Consider the following 20,213-nt stretch of genomic DNA (forward strand, 5'->3'; position numbering starts at 1 on the left):
AGAAAAGTATCATTTTCTGATTACCTTACTGAACCCTAGGTCTCATATAATATAACTACTTTTATGTCGCTAAACACTAGATCTAATAGTATTTTAATTACTAATAAAAACATAAGTCTAGAAATATTACTGGAAATCGAGATCTAAAATCTACAGATCAAAAATAGTAGGGCTTCACCGCATTGCCTCCCTTTCCTCTTGTCCCCCTCTCTTTCTTTTTTTTCTGAATTTAAATGCCTATTTTGACTGATTTTTAGCCATTTTATAGTGTGTTGAGTGTGGGAGGGACGCGCGGCTGGTGGCTAACCGCCATCTTAAAGATTGGTAAGGGGGTAGGGGCACTTGGGGAGCCTATCCGCCCTCTGAGTGAGCGGATAGGGGTGGTACAGGCTATGCGCTGAGGGGGTGGGGCTTACCTACCTCTGAGAGGGCAGTAAGGTCTAACCATTCTTTAATAGAACGGTAAGAGATATCTGTGCTGCTATGATATACTAACAACTCTCTTAGAAGAGCTACATCACTTTTAGAGAGTGGTAGGTGTCTACTTTTACAAAAAATTTCATTAAAAGCCTATTTATTTAATATTAATGTTAGAAAATATAAAAAAAATCGGAAATGAAAGTTCTGAGCCCATCATCATGGCCCACAAATTGAAAGTGCAGCAGGCTAGTCTATTTCTGAGGGAGATTTACAATTTTTCTTTTTGGAAAGTGCAGACTAGTTGCTCAACTTCTTTTTTCTTCCGAATTGGAGACGAAGAAGACTCGAACATATCTGGTGGGACTGTGGAATTAAGTGTATATCATAAGGACCAACTGAGTGTAACAGTGGTTCGTATAAGCAGAAAGAGCTCGGTCTAGTATGTGGAATGCATGATACTATACCAAGAGTAAAAGGACACACAATGCAGCACGTTTTTCTCTTGTTCTTCAATTCCATTTTACTTGTTCTGTTTCCTACACAGCTATGTATAAGCTTGTGATCCTTAATACATCTGCACATGGTGCTATGCTTAGTTTATTGTCTTCTACGTCGTAGCTAACCTAGCTATAGCTACTAGTACGCACGCCAATGCCATTGAATCCTAACCAGCCGGACCTCTTGCCAGTTGAGCCGTCCGGCTGGTGGTCCAGAGCGTGCTGAGCGCGCGGAGGCGGCAGAAGTAGTCGTCGACGGCGACGAAGCAGCGCGCGGCCTGCCTCGCCGTCAGCATCTGCCGGAGCGCGTGCAGCGTCTGCATCCTCAGCTCGTCCGCCTGCATTTGGAAACGCACCACGCAAATCCGTATCTCACGCTTCATTCAGTCGTCGTGCATGCATGGCTGAAAATGAACGGGAACAGAGAAAAGTAGTCACCTGTCTGAGGAAGGTCCCGAGGGAGGCCAGCTTGTCCATGGCGAGGGCCACGTGCATGTAGCCGGCGACGTCCGCCGGGTGGTAGTACTGGCCGTACCCGTACGGCATGCCCGGCGGCTGCGCGTCGGAGGAAACGACCTCGGAGAGCGAGCGCAGCAGCGCCTCCAGCTCGCCGTCGAGCGCGTCCTCCGCGCGCCGCGCCGACTGCTGCACGTCGAAGGCGCCCGCCGCCTGCTGCTCCGTCAGCGGCTCCACGTGCTGGAGCACAACCTGCGCGCGCGCGCGCGTCAGAATCAAATTAAAAGAAGACAAAAGGATCGATCCAACAAGTGTCTAGTACTCTAGTCCCCGCTCGGAACCTGATCGAGAAAAATTCCCACGTCGCCACAATAAAATTGAGCTCTAATTTTCTCGTGAAATCCTACGAAAATCGTGTGAAATTCCCGCGTTCCAAACACGATCACGATCGAGCGATTCGCATTATCGCCGCGATGGACCTATCGCTGAATGGGTACGGCGTCATGATCGACGGCGACAGACAGCGGGTGTACAACGTTTGTTGTTTCAGTCTCACACATCCATCGCCTTCGTCTCTCTCCCTCCATCGTTACGTGACGTTCCCGTCGAGCGTCTACCCGCGGCTAGCAGTTTTTTTTTTCTATTTCAGACCTTTTTAAAATAATATTTTAAAAATAGCACGTGAAAAATTGATTTTTCAGGAAGTATTTTCTTTTATCACGCTGAAATCTTGGCATGACTCCCCAACGTGATCGCGTCATATAAATTGGTGACCAAGGTGGCTACGCTGATATCACCTCCAGTGCCTTTACACACAGGGCCGACGTAGCACCCTGAGTCATGCCAAAGGTGTTGGTGTGACATCTGTCATACCAATACTTTTGGCGTGACTCAGGCTAATACACATCAGCCACCCTCCTTTCACTACTATAGAACCAGGCTTATATGTCAGCTCATCAATATCGGTTCTTAGGTCGAGCGGAAAGAACCAGCTATCATGGTTTATGAACCGACAGTAATAAGAGTAATCACTACCGGTCGATGACTTAAGCCAACAGAGATGTCCAGCCACTTTATCACTGCCGACTTAAGCCACCAACCGGCAATGATATCCAGACATCACTGCCGGCTAGTGGGATGAGCCAGCAGTTATGTGTACAGTATAAAACAATGGCCGTCCTCCAAGCCCGAGCACAGCACCATCCCCAGCTACCTTCATCACCCTTACGGATGCATCACCGCTTCTAAGCCCTCTTCATCCAATTCCATTGCTCGGTGAGCTTCACAGTATCATACCCAATCTTTTGTGCACGCTAGTTTGATCGTAGCCCGTCGTCGGCCCAGTGCTCCACCGACCGCCACTGCAAGCTCACCCACCTCGTCGACGAACTTTGGGCCGTGAGCTGCCTCTGCCCGAGCCGAACGCATGGTGAGCTTTACCGTGGTCCAAGGAACCTCACCGCTCCCTTCCCTTCCCTTCCACTCTCTCCCTATGCAGCGTGCCACCACCGTCGGCCTAGCTCCGCTGCCCGCAATGGTCACCGCCGACCTCTCAAACTAGTTCACCATAGTGCGTTGAGCATTTTGGTACCCCTCCCTGGCCAAGCTCCACCGCCGTTCACAACCGGCAACCAGTCAAAGTCAAAAAATCCAGAAAATATCAAAAGAAATATTAGTTGTATTGATAAATCAGCTGAAATAATCTATAATTTGTAGAAAATATCTAGAGCCCAGAAAAAAATATGAAACTAAGTTTGTTAGTTTTGTTTTGTCATGATCTACATAATAAAAATACATGCATGCATGAAATATCCACTAAAATACCTCTATTTCATTAAATATATTGTAACTGGTTAATCCATAATTAAATCTTGAAATATCCAAAATTGGTCAATCCAACTTTGTTAATCTTATTTTATCATGCTCTGTATAGGAAAAATATATTTCAAATATGAAATGCTTGTTTACAACTAATTCTTTGTTAATCTTGATTAAGCCTTTTAAACTTGATTAATTTCTACATAAATTAATACCTCACTTATGTTATGGAAGCTTCAATTTGTAGTTTATGGTGGAACATGTCTTTATTATTGAGCATATTGATTTTTCAATAAATTATATTAATTACTATATATGAAAATTAAACCATTAAATTTAGGTATATACAAAACTTAATTTTGGACATAACATAAGTGAGGAGCCCAAGCTGTCGTGCCCTTGTCCACCGCTACCGTCGTCATGGACAACCACCCCGACGTCGAGGTAGGCATTCCAGCTCCCCCTTTATCTCCTTCTCCCCTCCGATTCCTAGGGTTTTAGCGTAAGTTCGTACTGATTCATGGTCGGCTGCTTGTGTGTTCAAATGATAAGAACAGATGCTTGTGTGCTGGTCCTTTCATGTGTTAAAATGATAAGAACAAATGCTACTTATGGTCCTTTTGTATGTTCAAATGATAAGAACAAATATGTTGTATCGGTCCTTTTGTATGTTCAAATGATAAAAACAGATGATGCTTGTGGTCCTTTTGTGTGTTCAAATGATAATAATAGAGGTTGCTTGTGGTCCTTTTGTGTGTTCAAATGATAAGAACAAATATGTTGTCTTGGTCCTTTTGTGTGTTCAAATGATAATAACAGATGCTACCTCAGTCCTTTTGTGTGTTCAAATGATGCTTGTGAGTATTTTCGCTCTTCTGTCTGGACAGTTCTAGTACATATTCCCTTTGCTCGATGATGAATTGATACATTGAGATTGGGTAATTTACTAAGTACAATAGTTTATACCTGTGATTCTCTAGTTGATTTATATTTGTTGTAGCCCCTGGTGAGACTTGTTAATGGTTCTTACTGGTATGTACTTATATACCGAAACATATTTTGTGTTGTCTCTGCAATGGGCTACCTATTATAATTAGATCCCTAGATGGTGTGTTGCTATAAGTTTAGAGATTGCTTAGCATATCAGATTCTGGATAAGTAAGTTGATTCATCATTTTTGTTCTATCATTACTTGTTTAAATCATGTTGTTCGGTCTCTATTTCTGTCTCGGTAGGAAATTGCTTGTTCTTTTCAAAATTTGTGCTCTCTAATTTGATAAAACAGCACTATCTATGATGATATTGTGTGATATTTGAGAATTTTGTCCAGTTCTAATAACTAGATGAGAACTTAGTAAATTGTCCAAATGTTGATGTACTCAATAGAACAATTAGGGGGCGGGACTTTGATTATCCCGGGGCCAATTTTTATTCATTTCCTGATAGCACTTTTATAAACCTAGTGTCCAGTTCTTGCTGTACACTGAGGCCATATTTCTTTTTTACTCATGTTTTGTGTTGTATTAAAAATTACACTATTTTCATATTTTTTTTTTTGCAAATGATAAAATTGGAGACCATACATATGAATGCAAAGTTTGACTGGGATGATTATTACACAAGTCTAAATAGGAAGATGTTGTGGCATACAACAACCAAGACATACAGGCCGAGTTAAAATTGGCTACCTTTGAAAATAAGGAGAAATTTGATTTCACGTATAAAGATGTCATAATCCTGGTTCTTATTGTAATCATTATTTTGCTATGTAAGATGATGTGACTTTAAGATCAATATGTCACTTGTCAGTACTTTTGTGCATATTTGTGCATATTTTGTTATGTAAGATGTGACTTCTTTTTGCTACATGTGGTCATAATATACTCAATTACAACATTGTATGTGTATGCATTATCTATTGACTTCTTCATGGTTCTCTCTCTTTCGACAGCCTCTCTCCCTCCCTCATCGGCTTTATCTCCATCTCCATCCTTCCTCAGCTCTCTATATGTAGAACACTCAACTGCTCGTTCTCATTGTATGCAGAACTTCTAGAAAGGGATGGCACCACTAACCACCGATTCGGCCTAGGTGCTAGAAGGAGTTGTAGTACCACTGTCAAATATTGAAGAAGGTAGCCCAAGTCACTACCTCAATCTGGACCAGACAGATGCCTGTGGTGGCGACAAGGTAATTAAAAGGAGAAGAATACATCTGTTCGACATATCATTGTATAGGTTCTTAATTTTTTTTTTTTTTTTGCTTATTTGCAGATGCCTGATGCTCCTGAGGGTCACGACAATGAGCAATCCCAGGAGCAGCATCGTGCTTGAGGTCCCTTGAAGATGCCTACGGGACAATTTGTGATCATAGAAGTCTCACTAGAAGGGGAGCCAACTGCACCAAAGAGAGTTATGGGGCTATACAAGTCAGTCTGTGGGATAGCTATTAAGGATCATGTGTCCATCAATTACAGATTATTGACTGGTGAACGAGATGATCCGCACATGGTTCCTGATTCAATAAAGAATGACATCGTGTGGCCCAAGATATTAGAGAGGTTCGAGTTTCCTGGAGAGACAGATGTGGACGCAGTTAAGTGTAAGGAGCTAATGATTATGGGTATTACATTTAAGAATTGGAAGGGCACACTGAACAGAACCTATATGCAGAAAGGTACAATGTCAGATTTCAACAAATGGCCACAACTGGAAGATCATTGGTAAGCCTTTATGGAGTACAAGTTATCAGAAGAAGCACAAAGGTTGAGTAAGGTGAACAAAGCAAACTCGAAGAACAACTTCTACACCATGAGATTGCATGATGGAGTAAGCAACATCTGATGGTGCTGTCAAACTATCTGGAGCACTGTAAGAAGGAAAAACTTGATTTTTATCATGTTATGTATCCCAGCACTAGAGGAGAGCCATGGAGGGTCAAGAGGTAGCGGCTAAGGCAGTGCAAATGGAAACAATAAAGGCTCTTGTTGCTAATTTACCTATGCTTTTCCCGGATGATAATGATGATGATGAGTTGCTCTATGATGGGTCAGACGATTAGCATAAAAGGTCAGTTCGATGGGTATATGGTTAGTGTCTTATATTAATGTACTATGTTATGAACTATCTATGAACTTCATGTGTAATCATCATCGATTGTACTATGTGAACCATATACACTGTTTTATTTGTGTGTTTGGTATGTTTATTTGAGAAATTTGAACGTGTTAAAATAATGATGAGAGCAAAAATTTCACTGAAATAGAAACAGGAATGTAGCATAATAGATGGATGTCGAGAACAGTTCATTAGAAAATGATTACAATATGTTGTGATAGCGAAACTCGTCTACTGCTACGGTAAATATGAGTATCGCCTTTGGTGAGATTAAAATCATAGTACTTTGGAAATAAAACATCATGTCAGCCAACACTCCTTGTGTATTCTTGAAAGGTGTCCATCGTTGAGTTTAAAGGTGTCAATTTAAATGCCTTTTCCATGGTTGGAAATAGTGAGCTACTTTGTATAAAATTGTCCATGTGCATTTTTTTAAGTTGTCTACTTTGTATTCAGGTCGGCCTGTGCCAATTTTTTGTGCTGCACAATACGATTGAACCGATTTAAATTATATATGGGTTGATAATAATTTCATATATTATTTAACAAATGTACATGAATTATAACAAATATTTTAAGAACATTGGAATGTTATGTCACACCAGGAGCCTTGGCATGATAGACTCTACTGCCAAGCTAGAGGAACCTCATTTTCAAGGGCTCTTTGGGAGCCAGGAAGCAGGAGAAGGGCTAGCGTGACGACATAGTTTGTCATGCTAAACACCCTGGCATGACAAACTTTGGAGCCACGTTAGCACCTACCTATTTTCAGGGGCTCACTGGGAGTGAGGGAGTGAGGGAGGGCCCAACGTGACGACACAGTTTGTCATGCCAAACACCCTGGCACGACAAACTTTGCAGCCACACTAGCATATACCCATTTCCAAGGGCTCGCTATAAGCGACGTGTTGTGTCACGCCAAAGACCTTGGTGTGATAGGATAGTCACGCTAGGTGGCTCGTCATAACAGGCCTTTATAACACAAATCGAAGGTTATATAGGCGTGATTGTTTTTTTGGTCATGTCATTTCCTTTCGCTTGACAAGCCTGTATAACTCACACAAAGCTGAGTTGTTTCTCATCTTGCTGACAATCCCACTTGCAGGCTGCATATTCACAACAATAAACCTCTAAGCATGATGACAGTCTCACTCGTGTTAGTTTGCTCTTTCTGTTTGGTGATATATTGACAACAACAGCTGGCCAATGGCCATCCATGCAGAGCATGGAGTCCAGATTTAGCCATTCAATTCAAAGAAAGTGTTTACACTGTCAGAAGAGCAAACTAACACAAGCACAATGTGAAGTCTGAACTTTATACATGTGCTAGCGCCCATTTACACTTATCAGCCATTTCACCCTTCAACAACTCTGTCGCAAGCTCGTTCAAAAGTTTCTCCAATTCTTCAAGCATTTTCTTGAACTCTCTCTCATCTCTAACTCTGCAAAGTATCTTCGGTTTCTTAATTACCTCCTTGCTCTTCTTCTCTAAATGTTTGCAGCAAAATGATGCATGCACCACTGGTGCAAAAGAGAAGGGTAACCCTCCATTTAATCTCTACCTGCATTAAGGAGACCCGGGGGTCGATCCGATATCATACAGACTTGGCGTGTTGGTCTAATTACATAACAGCGAACCAAGTATAAGAACCATGACTAACTGATGTTCCTCTCTCCCTCTGTCAACGTAAATGCTAGGGGGGCCAGCTGATCCTCTGCATCATGTCAGCAGCAATCATCAATGTACCCTTGTACTTTTCCATCAAGAAAGTGACATTGACACTAATCGCGAGCCTACAATGCTTGAAGGCCTTCATGCATTGAGGGAAGCACCAAAACACATGCTGCATGACAAGCTTCATGACACCACTATCGTTGCCCATCATACCACCAGATGAAATGGACCACTTAGTCCCAAGGTTAAAATGTTAAATGGCACCTAAGATCCTAGGGATCCTCACGTATGCCTCCTTCAAATATCCCCATAGTAATGTCATAGCATGTTGCTTCGTCCTCCATGCATTGCCATACAACACCTAGTAATTGGTAAACCTAACTATAGACTCAATTAGAGAGGCCACAATTGTATTCGAGTCTGCCCAAATAATGGGGGCAATGCGTCGACCAAGGTACCTCGTCGTGCACTAGGAGTGCATTTGTTCAGGCCTCGCTGACCCACAAGTGTGAGGTTATTTCATTTTTATGACCTTCCATCATCGGTCGTCACTTAGAATAAGTGGACCCATACACCCCATCCACAACCTCTCTGGCATTTCATATTGTACCTCTTATTCGCATAATAATGAACCACATCGTACAGCCTATGGTACCGCACTGTGTAGTCCCTGAATCAGAACTTCACTTCATCAAGACTATCAAATATCATCCCCTTCTTAATCAACTCATTCTCACTGTCTCATTCCTCCTCTGTAGACATAGAACTTTCTTGGTCAATGAAATATTCGCGTAGCCCGACACCTCGGGCACATCCACATGTACTGGCTTCAGTGTCCTCATCTCATGCTCCGTGTAAATTCCATTCCACCAAGCCTCATCCTCACCCACTTCTTCTTCCACCTCAGCTCCCACGTGTTATTTCTCAACACCAGACACATGTTCTGCTTCTTTTACCTCATCACCTTCATCTTCGGCCTCACTATCTGACGAAAAATTGGTATTTCCTCAACATTTGTTTGGGCCTCCTCATCCTCAAAAAACCCGTCATTAAAGTTGTTACTTACCACAACAAAATCAAAGTTATTGGAACCACCGATAGCTATCTCCTGAATAGAGACACAAGGTACCTCCGAAACCATAACATCGGCGAGTTTAGAGACACCAGCCACATCTGGGATAATGATGGTAATTTCTTAAGTCAACTGCTCAACAGGCTTCACTTCCTGGCTAATACTACCCGACATATCTTGAACCGATGGCATCAAGCTCCCCCCCGTACCCACATCAACTACAACCTACATGCAACAAACTTGAAAACCATTCACACAATCCTTGCACAGCTTCTAATCTTCTCCAACTCCAATTACATGACAACATAGTGAGCCCTACCACCCCAGCCGGCATCAAACCTTCCATGTACAGTTACATCACATGTATCCGCATCAACATTCATAATTGACCTAACCCAAGCAATAATTTCATCGAAGCAAGACGGGTTCCCAAATTTCAACACTTGCTTCTTCATCTTATCAAACTCCTCATTTGCATTAACCGTGTCACCACAAAACACACGAACAATCCGATCCATCCACATAAACCATCCAAATATTTCATCACAACAATTTATATGCTCTGTCAAAACGTAGCGTTATACACCTATAGCACGATATTTGACCTCTGATCTACCCCAAACATACTAATTTCATAGATCATCAACTCTAAATTTCTAAACCCTAACCACCATTTAACTACAAATGCAAGCCAAAATAAACTTAGAAACTTAGAGGGAATGGAGGAGCTACCTTCCTAGGCCAGTCTCCACGAAATCCTCTTAGATTTGAGCTTAAAAACGCTAGATTTGGCAGAGGAATGAGGTGCGGGAGAGAGGAGCGGCAGTTCAGTGCTGTTAGCTCGAGGAAGAAGAAAGGGAGGAGAGAGAGAAAGGTGACCGATGCGTTGCTATGTATTAGCCTAAGTCACGCCAAAAATATTGGCATGACATAGATCACGCCAACACTTTTAACGTGACCAGGGGTGCCACGTCAGCCCCGTGTGTAAAGATATCGAGCCGATATCAGTATGACCAATTTAGTCACATCAATTTATAGGCAAAAATCCAAAATTAGACAATATACGTGACCGTATTTACCGAAATAGACAACATATTAGCGTATTTACAATTTTAGCATCCGTATTCGGCACACCGTGTGTCGAATATGGCACTGTAGCTCATATTCGGCACACGGTGTGCCGAAAATGACACTGTAGCACAATTTTCGGCACACCGTGTGCCGAAAATGGACTGTAGCACAGTATTTCGGCACACGGTGTGCCGAATATGGACTGTAGCACAGTATTTCGGCACACGGTGTGCCGAAATACGGTGCAACAGTCCATTTTCGGCACACCACACTCCGAAAATGAACAGTACCGCGCGTGAACAGTAACAGCAGTGCGTTTGAATTTCATTTTTCCTCTTTTTCAAAACGGTGGTCTTCTGTTACTCCAAAAATGTTAAAACTTTTTTTACATATTCCATAATCCATGTGCAACCCATTTTAATTAGATTCACCAAAAAATCCTTTGTATATTTAAAACTAAAATTATTCAAAAAAGACTACTTTTATAACTTGTAATAATTTTTAGTGTCTCAAATAAACTCCCAAAAATCTAGAAAAATTCACTAATATTCTTATTATGTGATGAACTAATTTCTAAAATTATTTTCAGCTCTAGTTTATAAGATGAAAAAATGAGTTACTTTGTAATGCTTCATTTACATGAAATGATAAAAATACATATAAATGAAGCATTACAAAAGAACTCACTTTTTCATCATATAAAATAGGGCTAAAAATAATTTTGGAAATTAGTCCATCACATAATAAAAATATTAGTGAATTTTTCTAAATTTTTGGTAATTTATTTGAGACACTAAAAATTATTACAAGTTATAAAAGTAGTCTTTTTTGAAGAATTTTAGTTTTAAATATACAAAGGATTTTTCGGTGAATCCAACTAAAATGGGTTGCACATGGATTATGGATTATGTAAAAAAAGTTTTAACATTTTTGGAGTAACAGAAGACCACCGTTTTGGAAAAGAAGAAAAGCGAAATTCAAACGCACTGCTGTTACTGTTCACGCGCGGTACTGTTCATTTTCGGAGTGTGGTGTGCCTAATATGGACTGTAGCACCGTATTTCGGCGTACGGTGTGCCGAAATATGGTTCTACAGTCCATATTCGGCACACCGTGTGCCGAAATACTGTGCTACAGTCTATTTTCGGCACACGGTGTGCCGAAAATTGTGCTACAGTGTCATTTTCGGCACACCGTGTGCCGAATATGAGCTACAGTGCCATATTCGACACACGGTGTGCCGAATACGGATGCTAAAATTGTAAATACGCTAACATGTTGTCTATTTCGGTAAATATGGTCGCGTATATTGTCTAATTTTGGATTTTGGCCCAATTTATATAGTGTTACCACATTAAAAAGTCACACCACGAACTTTGTTGAAACAAAAGGAACTACTTTCTTTTAAAAAAAATCAGTTTCCTACTTTCTGTTTTTAAAATAATATTTTAAAATGGCTAAAAAAATCCGCGGCTAGCTGCTCTCTCCACCTACTCCTCCGCCTGCGACCCATGCATATCCTAGAGAGATGACTGAGACATGACACTCTAGCTAGCAACGACTTTTCCGGAGCTTAACTGTTCCATCAGCTACTGTGACGTCCTACCTTCTACTGTACTTATTTGTCTTATAGCTAGCTAATCCACTGCAATCTCTGGACCAATTATAATATGTTGCGTTACTTGCATCAAGTTCTGTGGGGAATTGGAATCGGTCGTGAGGTTGTCAGGTTGACGTGTGCATCATGGCCTCACATATCAGTGAGACATCCGGTGGCATCTTTAAACCGTGTGGAATTCTGATGTGCCATTTCTTGTATTTGTGTTATGCGTCATTTCTGATGAGATCAAGCCAAGTATCACTTCGAAAGTTACATGTGTTTAGGCTTTAGAGTGAGTGGCTCAAGAAGAGTGCTAGTAGTGTATTAGTGTGTGTGTATACGTACCTTGATGAGCTCGGAGGGTCGGAAGCCGCCGATCCATAGGAAGCAGCGCTCGGCGGCGCCCTTCCACAGGCCGGAGAGGAGGTGGAGCGGGTCGGCCCCGGCGAGCCGGGACTTGTGGCCCATCAGCGCGCCGTAGTGGGCGGCGGCCTCGTCGACGTACGCGCGCAGCTCGCCGTCCGGCCGGTGGTGCTCCTCCGCGGCGGCCCGGACCCGGGCGACCACCTTGCTGTGCTCCCCCAGCCACCGCTCGTACTCCAAGTCGAACAGCGCAGCATCTGCATGCACGCACGCACGCACGTGTGTGTGCATGATCACGTATGTGTATATATATGTATATATGCACAGCCATTTTATGAGAGAGATAAATTTGTTGATGAACTAGTTATGCTAGCGGCAAAACCTGGGCTCAAAGTTCCTGCACCCCATAGTGCACCCTGTATGATGAAATAAATGAAGTTAACGAATGAATGAACACTTCATAATTTAGGAAGATCATACACACGTCTAGTAGCATATATGCAAATATTAGACATGAATCAATTCTGAAATGTTCTGTTTGCGACAAGAGTACTTGTGCAATGTGCAATTTGTTTCTCTGAAATTTTGGTAGTATCTAGTATAGAGATCTTTCATTCTAAAATCCTTCCAGGTATAATATTTCTCAAACAAGATCTTTCTGGAATTAGTTATTCAGCTCTTCATCAATTTACCTGAGTTCTTGCCACCTGTATCTCATGTTCTAGCTGTGCCAGCTTGATCCTGCCTGACTCTAGCTGCTGAATATAAGCCTGTTTAACACACAACAAACAAGAAATAATTGCGTATATGAAGCCGAAACGAGACTTTCAGAGAAATGTGTGTGCAGCCTAAAACAAAAGTTTCTTAGGTAGAATGTTAACTTCACCACCCTACAATATGTCCAGTCTACTCCTCATCTCTTAGTTTTTTCGATTGCTCTTTCTTGCAAGACTTTTTCTCATGTTTCGAGGGTTGACTTGTCCACTAATTTTGTTAATGATCAGTTACTAATTACTAGCTACGTAATGGCAGAGCCGGTCAGTTAATTATTAATACCTTCTTCCTCAGCCTGCTCTTCCTCGCGGCCTCCCGGTTTTGCGCGAGCCTCCGCAGCGTCTTGGGGTCTGGCGTCCGGGGGCCATCCTGCTCCGAGCTCGACGCAGCGGCGCCGCCGCGCTTGCCGGCGCTACCTTCTCTCTTGTTGTGACCACAATGCAACACGTTTATATATGAAGCGTGCGTGAGACCAACGGAGACGAGAGAGATCGATCGGATTACCTCGATTGCTGCCTTGGAGCTCTTGCCTCCTGCCTTTGTTGAAAGCGGCGACGACGATTTCTTGGAAGGGCCGGGGATCTGAGGTGCCGCTGGTGAAGCCATGAAACCCTGAATAGGAAGAAGAGAAAGGGCATATATATATATACTCGCATCATGAAGCAATCATCTTTTGAAATTTGAGCTAGGTAGCCAAGTAGAGCTTGAAAGGATACCTTTGGTGATGGCTCTACATGCATTGGCTCGGAAGGGAAGATGTTGAGAGTCTCTGCACACATGAGCAAGTTCTGCAAGCATTATGACTTTGTAGACACGCATGCAGACGCACGTGCTAATGTATTTCAAAGATGGTTAATTTTCCAGATGCGTGTGCACACAATCTTCAAATATGTAATTCCCTTTTTCACACGCGCATCGGTAAGTGGTAAACTGGTAACCAAAGAAAAAGGAGGTGTAAAATGCTGGGGTTAGTGTCAGGAATGAGGGAAAAGTGTACAATGACGTTCTTTTCCCTTATTTTAGCATAGTACTATCTTAGAAACCATAGTTAGTGTCTGTTACATGTCACTCTTCTCCACCTATCCAACTAGTTTTGGTAGGTTGAAAAAATCTGGGGAAAATACTGACAGATGGAAAAGTTTGCGATCAATTGACGAAACCACAATGTGATCCAAACGGAAAAAGGAAAGGGAAAGGAAAGAGGATTGATCGCCATGGCGCCTAAAGCTAAAATCCAGTCAAATCACAATGCTTATATGGACAATTTTGCCAGACATGAACTTGTAACTAATGGAAAGTTACCAATGACATATTCCTTCAAGATATGCTTATAATGGACAGTGACAAAACATTTGTCAAAAGAATGAACTTTTTGCAGAATGAAGCGGCTTACGCGGCTGTTGTTCTTGAGTTGATGGCTTAGCTTGCTGGCCATCAAAGTAGAGGAGGAGGGCTTGATCCAGATCAGATGGCATGTCATAACCTTCATGATCCCTTCTCCTGCACTTTCACAAATGCAACAGAGTATCACAACTGCTCTAATTTCTATTGAGTAGTTCTACAAGTTTAGACCTTAAATTTAAAAAGTTTTATTTGAAATAGAGGGAATAAAGTATGAAACTAGGTAGTGTTGGAACAAGCTTGCGTAGAGGTTGAACTAATTCCTTTGCCTATTATAGATTTGTTCACCTAAGAGACATAAATAACTTCATCAATTATTTGTTTATTGAAAATAGCATAGCATCAAAAAATTGGTCTCTCTCCAATAGGGAATACTAAAAAGAAGCAAAACATGCATGAGAGGAGAGGTAAAGCTTCTTAAACGATCTTCGGATTCGATAGCAATCATTTACTCACAAAATCATCGCATGAGCAAACAAAGACGATAACAGGTAGCTAAGAAAAATGGATTATCGATCATAGTAAACATGTCATGCTAATCAGATGACCAGATAGCAAGATTCTCAAATGGAAATGAGTTGTGGAAAACAATAATTCATATAGTGCAGTTCTATTTTAACAAAGGATGGAATCAAGGAAAATAATGGAGAGTTAGCTATCAAACCAAATGAATGAGTTAATTTACATGATGCTGCCATGGAGGGAGGAAGAATCTTGGATCATGCCGGAGGTGGATGGATAAGCCATTCAGATGCTTCCTTGAACAAACTAATAAGCTCTGAACTTGCTTCTTGACCACTTCACAGATAATTGCCCATCTTCAAATTAAGGGACTGAAACATCCTACCAATTCCAAAAGTAATCTTCTCCTTCTTCACATCTGAACTGCTATGATCGATGCATGAACGGCGATACACGAAGAAAGAAACTATCCGTAGCAGCTGCGCGCCTTTGTTCCCCTTCCTTGCTAGCTGACTCTCAAAATCACTTGTGAGTTGTGTGGCCTTTCTTCTGAGCAGAAGGTAAAGGATGACTTTTGGTTTGAGGAGGAGTGGTTGTGCAAGGAATAGAAAGGAGCCAGTGGCTATAGAAAAGTTGGAAAAGCAACATATAATTAGACTTTAATAAGAATTAAGGAATGTGATCAAGTCTATGCAATCAGGTAGCTTCGGGGCGGTTTTACACTTGTCGATCGATCGTTTCATATCTTTTCACATATTGACATTTCAGCGAGTAGATTTGGTTCAATTCTTTAAAAAATCTATCTGAAGAACAAGTTTAACTCCGCTCCATCTTTTGGATATTTTTGCGTGGGTATAATAAATTTAATCAAGAGCTATTCCAAATTAAATTCCAATGATACAAATGAGAAGAGAAAGACCCTTTTTTATGCGTAGTTTAATAAATTCTGTGGGTTTGTTGTGCCTTGTCTATATATCTTGGCGGATATTTATAGCTAGAAAATTTCTCTATAAACTACTTAAATTGGTATATATCAAATTACTCGGAGTGGGATTAGCTTAAAAGATGGGTTTGTTTTGTCCTGCCCATTTATCAAGGTTAGGTGCCATGTCATTCTCAAGCAGGTAGATCCATTTCAATCTTACCATGGATATGATCTAAGTTAGTGTGACAAATTAGCCAAACTTGATTCTGTTTATGGGACTAACTAACTTGATCTTCCATGTGATGGAGCGAAAAGAGCCAACTGACGATCAGTCCAACTGGTACATGTGCCCTAAGGCTAAGAGACACAGCTAGGACGAACAATAGGTCTAGTAAACCCTTTTTAAACGAAAAATATATTTATTTTTTTCTATTTGTACTGTCATGTCACGATTTTCTTGACCGGTCTAGAGCTGGAAGCCGATTAAGGAAATGGCCAGGCGCCTTCTTGATCAGTTACCTCAAGGAAATACTCATGTACAACCCTTGATGTATTACTCCCATATATGTTTGAGCACATACTGACATACATGAGTAGTTGCTGTTGGATTTAGGATTAAATTTATCATGGGTTCATCCAATGATTGAGGGTATATTTACTTCAGCTGTGTATTCTGAAAAGTAGCTTTTGGATTCTGGATTGTGCAAAACTAGATTTTGAAAAGCTGATGGCTGTTTATTTGCCTGGATTTTGGGTGAGTCGGATTATTGTTTGTGTATGACAAAAGTGAGTAATGCCCTTAGGTAATTTGGGTGTTTTTAGTCAATCTTTTTAAATTTAATGCTAAATACAATTCAACTAATGATCAATTTCAAATGGATTCGACATCTAATTTATGCAGATAGATGGCTTGCATTATCAAACGGATAAACATCATAAAATTTTCACATCATTTATATTCTTTACATGAACTTTAATCTATATAGCAATCACATGTGAACATTGGATGAACATCACAAAAATTGAAGTTCATCATAGAAATTCAAGTTCATCACACATGAAAAATGGTGCCAGCCAGATTTGGGGCTCCTCGCCCTCGATGCGTTCTTCGCAGAGGCCGATGATGGCTGACCACGGAAAGGAGTAGCGCCAACATCGGTTGGGCGCTCGAGAGGCGCGCCTCCAGTGGCGGTGGTCCTAGGCCTCAGCCTCTCCGTCCTCTGTGTGGGCTCAACATGTGGCGGTGGTCCTAGGTGGCACTGGATGAGGTTCCAGAAGCATCTGGCCGTGGTGACCATTGTGTCCTCCTGGAGCAACGGACAGTGTCCTCGTGGTTAGCAAGTAGTGTGCGTGGCGGCGGAGGAGGGCTCGTTGGGAGGGGACGAATCTGCGTCAAGGAGGGAGGGGGCAGCCCGTTGGCGGCGGCAGCGGCGGGGAGGGAGGGGATAGCTGTTGGAGGCCTGTCGACGGCAGTGGAGAGGAGATCGAGTTGGGGATGGGTTGGTCGAGTGTTGGGGCTGTGGAGAGGAGATCGAATTGAGGGCGCGTGGGTAAGGGGTAACCCAGTAGTATTGGCGAGTAATTCAACTTCAATTTTGATAGGCAGTTTGGTCCTTTTGCAAATCAAAAGCCGAGGAAAGCTGATGGAGAGTGGATTATGGTATTGTGACAATCTAGCAAGCGGATTGTGAAATCCGAACCTCAAAAATTGCTGATTTGTTTTCACTTCAGCTTATAAAAGCTGTTTTTCACATACGTAGTGCAAACAAACATGTCCTGAATGGGCTAGAAACTAGCTAAAAGTACCGGGTGATCGTCATGTCTGATCTGGGTACTTTCCCCTTAATTCCCGACATATTTGAGCACTTCAATTAATCAGTTGTCCGTTGCCATGCATAATCATTGGGGCCAAAATAGCCCATATACCTCATGTGCCAGGCTGCAACAACAGGAGTTGTGAGCCAAAAGAGCTCAGGTTTCAAAAGGACAAAAGAAAGTGTTCAGGTTTAAGATATAAATACGAAATCATCTGGTAACTTCTGCAGAAAACATCTTAATCTGCATCAATTTCACTATGCTAAAAACGACTAAAAACCCCAGAGAAATCAATCCCTGACCTACAAGTGAAATCCAATATGAGTCCAATGTAGGCGCCGCCCGTCAAGTACATCTGGTCCGTAATCTATCCAATAAATGAGACATTGATCTTTCAAATAGAAGAATATGACATTGCAGAGTGGCAGTTGCATTTGGAGCTGTAGTTCAACCACAGAGCAAAGTGCTTGAAAAGCCAATGGTTCCCTCCTGTTCTTGGGACTTTCCTTTGTCAGGATCGCTTTTCCATCACCTGCTTCAACCTCACTTACAAACACACATGAAAATTGAAGAAACTATGCACAAGTACAAAAGTATTTTTTTTAGCTCAACTGGTCAGCTTTTCTGCATATTTTACTCAACTATATAAAGAACAAAATAGCCTAAACATAGGAGTAAATAGCAATCACTAAACTTGGTAGTTTCTACCGCACTTATTCCATACCACTATGTGTTGCAGCAATTGCAAAGAAACAGAAGAAACAAAGGTTGGAAGCTGAAGAACGCCTAGCCAAAAACAAGAAGCTTGTTGGATATGTATTGAATAATTGTACGGAGTTAGTTATGTATAAGGCTTTAAGTTATATTAGTGGTACATGGTAGAATCCTAGTAGAACTCTAGTGGAATCCTAGTAGGATTGTTGTAACCAGGTCTCCTCATAAATATGAGAGGAAAGCCGTTGTTTGTAACCATGACAGCATAGCGATAGGTTCGCAGGGGACAACAAGTCTGCGGGAACCCGAGAAGCAGCCAGTGTTGCTAGTTGGGGAGGAGCGCCCGTAATCATGCACTGGGGATGTAGGCTCTGGCTGAACCTCGTTAACAAACATTGTGCCTCTTGTGTGATCTGTGATCGTGTGCATCATCTCGGTAGATCCATCCATTGCTTCCGTTGATGGCTTATTTCCTAACAAGTGGTACCAGAGCCATGGTTGGATTGGATCTAGAGGCGGTACATAGAAGATCATGTAGAGACGCGAGGATTATGCTTCTACAGTGGTGTCGTGCCACGCACGGGCGATGCGAGGTGGACACAACGCAAGATTGAGCATAGTGGTGACCGATGCGGGCGGGCGGTGCGTGTATGGTCACGGAGGGTCAACGTGAGCATCGGTAATGGCTAGAGTTGCTGGTTGGCTGGCGTCGTAGACGGCGGCGCAGATGTCGTCGAGGAATCGCAGATGCACGTGAAGGCCTTGGGGATGTCATACGGGACTCAGCACAAGTGATGGAACGGTCGGGAGCATGGACGCGCGGCTGGCAGGTGCTGCGCTGGTGGCCTGGTGCGAGCACATGAAGGCGGTAGCAAGAGGCGGCTCGGCCTATGGTGTGCTCGGCAAGGCCGCTCAGTGGCCAGTTTGGGCGCGTGGTCTCAATGGGTGCATGCAGGATGGTCTCAGTTGTTTGCATGATGCATGCGCATGCAGGACGCGATCGTGATGACTCCTGTGGCTGGGCACACAGCAGAGGCTGGTTTTTCCTCAGGAGGCCCTTTGGTCAGTTGGCTCAGGCTGGCGCCCAGGTAGAAGACGAGTTGGCTTCGGATTGGTTTGGACTCGATCACATGTTTGTTTCAGTCAGCTAAGCAGTTCGGTTGGCGCAAGTCCAATTTTGTGACGATCAATGCACAAGTCGGGCGCGAAGGAGATCGACGTCTGTCGACATGTGAACGTAAATAAGCGTGGAGACATAGGAGACCGAACGTGGGAGGCCAGGAGTTTGACATAGGCACGGTTCTACATGCTTTCTGCATTCAGGTTGGTCTGGAGTTGAGCGTGGACTCGTGGCCGAGTAGGATTTGCGCATGTGCAGGGTGCGGTCTGTTGTGAGCCTGTGAGGCTGGCTCGGTTAGGAAACAGTAGTATGACATGTGTGGCCTGATCGTGAGGTCCTTGTATGCATGGAGGATGTTGTGGTGGGCGGTGGCTCAACCGGCCAGATGGAGGCTCGGTCGGGCGGTGCGAAGGCACGAGGGCAGGTGACGGCAGGATCAAACAAAAGATGATTCGACGATGACAGGTGGGTTCAGCGATGGACCTGAGCATACAATTCGCGGTGAGGATTCATAATCTGGTATTCAGCAAGGTGAGACTGGTGTTTCAGTCAGGTGTCGGATGGATCGGCATACATGTGATATGGTGTGTCGTGCGGATGTGCACGAGATGCACAAGTGTTGGAGTGCGATAGGAGGTCATAGACACAAGGTGCGCAAGTGCTGGAGCACGACAGGAGGTCACAAACACTGATGAATATTGTAACAGGCGAAGGAGGAGAGTCAGTCGACTGGTTAGCCAAACCTTAGGTCAGTGTTGCGGTGCTCGGTGATGAGCATGGGCTATCGATAGTGTTTGGTCGTGATGCGCATGGCGACTAATAAGAGTTTGACAGTGGTAGCCGGATAGTTTGCAGGCACATAGCAGACAATCCAGAGAAGGCTGGCGGATAGTTCACTTGGACGCTGAACATAC

General features: G+C 42.9%; 1 protein-coding gene across 2 annotated transcripts; it reads right to left on the reverse strand.

Annotated features, from left to right (window-relative positions):
* Nucleotides 1-860: 860 nt before the first annotated feature.
* LOC133927032 (transcription factor TGAL8-like) lies at nucleotides 861-15,390 on the reverse strand. 2 transcript variants are annotated; one of them, XM_062373276.1, is made up of 10 exons: nucleotides 14,949-15,390; nucleotides 14,256-14,367; nucleotides 13,579-13,631; nucleotides 13,367-13,474; nucleotides 13,145-13,285; nucleotides 12,781-12,858; nucleotides 12,471-12,504; nucleotides 12,071-12,345; nucleotides 1,356-1,625; nucleotides 861-1,255 (listed from the first exon to the last, which is right to left on the reverse strand). In XM_062373276.1, the coding sequence occupies exons 2-10, from the start codon at nucleotides 14,335-14,337 to the stop codon at nucleotides 1,085-1,087; spliced, it is 1,212 nt and encodes a 403-aa protein (XP_062229260.1). In that variant the 5' UTR covers nucleotides 14,338-14,367; nucleotides 14,949-15,390; the 3' UTR covers nucleotides 861-1,084. The 2 variants fall into 2 exon arrangements, with proteins under 2 accessions (XP_062229260.1, XP_062229259.1); XM_062373275.1 differs by having other exon boundaries at nucleotides 863-1,255; nucleotides 14,256-14,362; nucleotides 14,949-15,387.
* Nucleotides 15,391-20,213: the final 4,823 nt, after the last annotated feature.

This window comes from Phragmites australis, chromosome 8, assembly GCF_958298935.1.
Source record: "Phragmites australis chromosome 8, lpPhrAust1.1, whole genome shotgun sequence".
Classification (NCBI taxonomy): domain Eukaryota; kingdom Viridiplantae; phylum Streptophyta; class Magnoliopsida; order Poales; family Poaceae; genus Phragmites; species Phragmites australis.

Coding starts and splice junctions, on each gene's coding strand:
- LOC133927032 (XM_062373275.1), bottom strand. CDS start 15,010: ATGGCTTATCCATCCACCTCCGGCATGATCCAAGATTCTTCCTCCCTC. Junction 13,475..13,578: donor ATGTAGAGCCATCACCAAAG/GTATCCTTTCAA, acceptor CTTCCTATTCAG/GGTTTCATGGCTTCACCAGC. Junction 1,256..1,355: donor TCGGGACCTTCCTCAGACAG/GTGACTACTTTT, acceptor TTCCAAATGCAG/GCGGACGAGCTGAGGATGCA.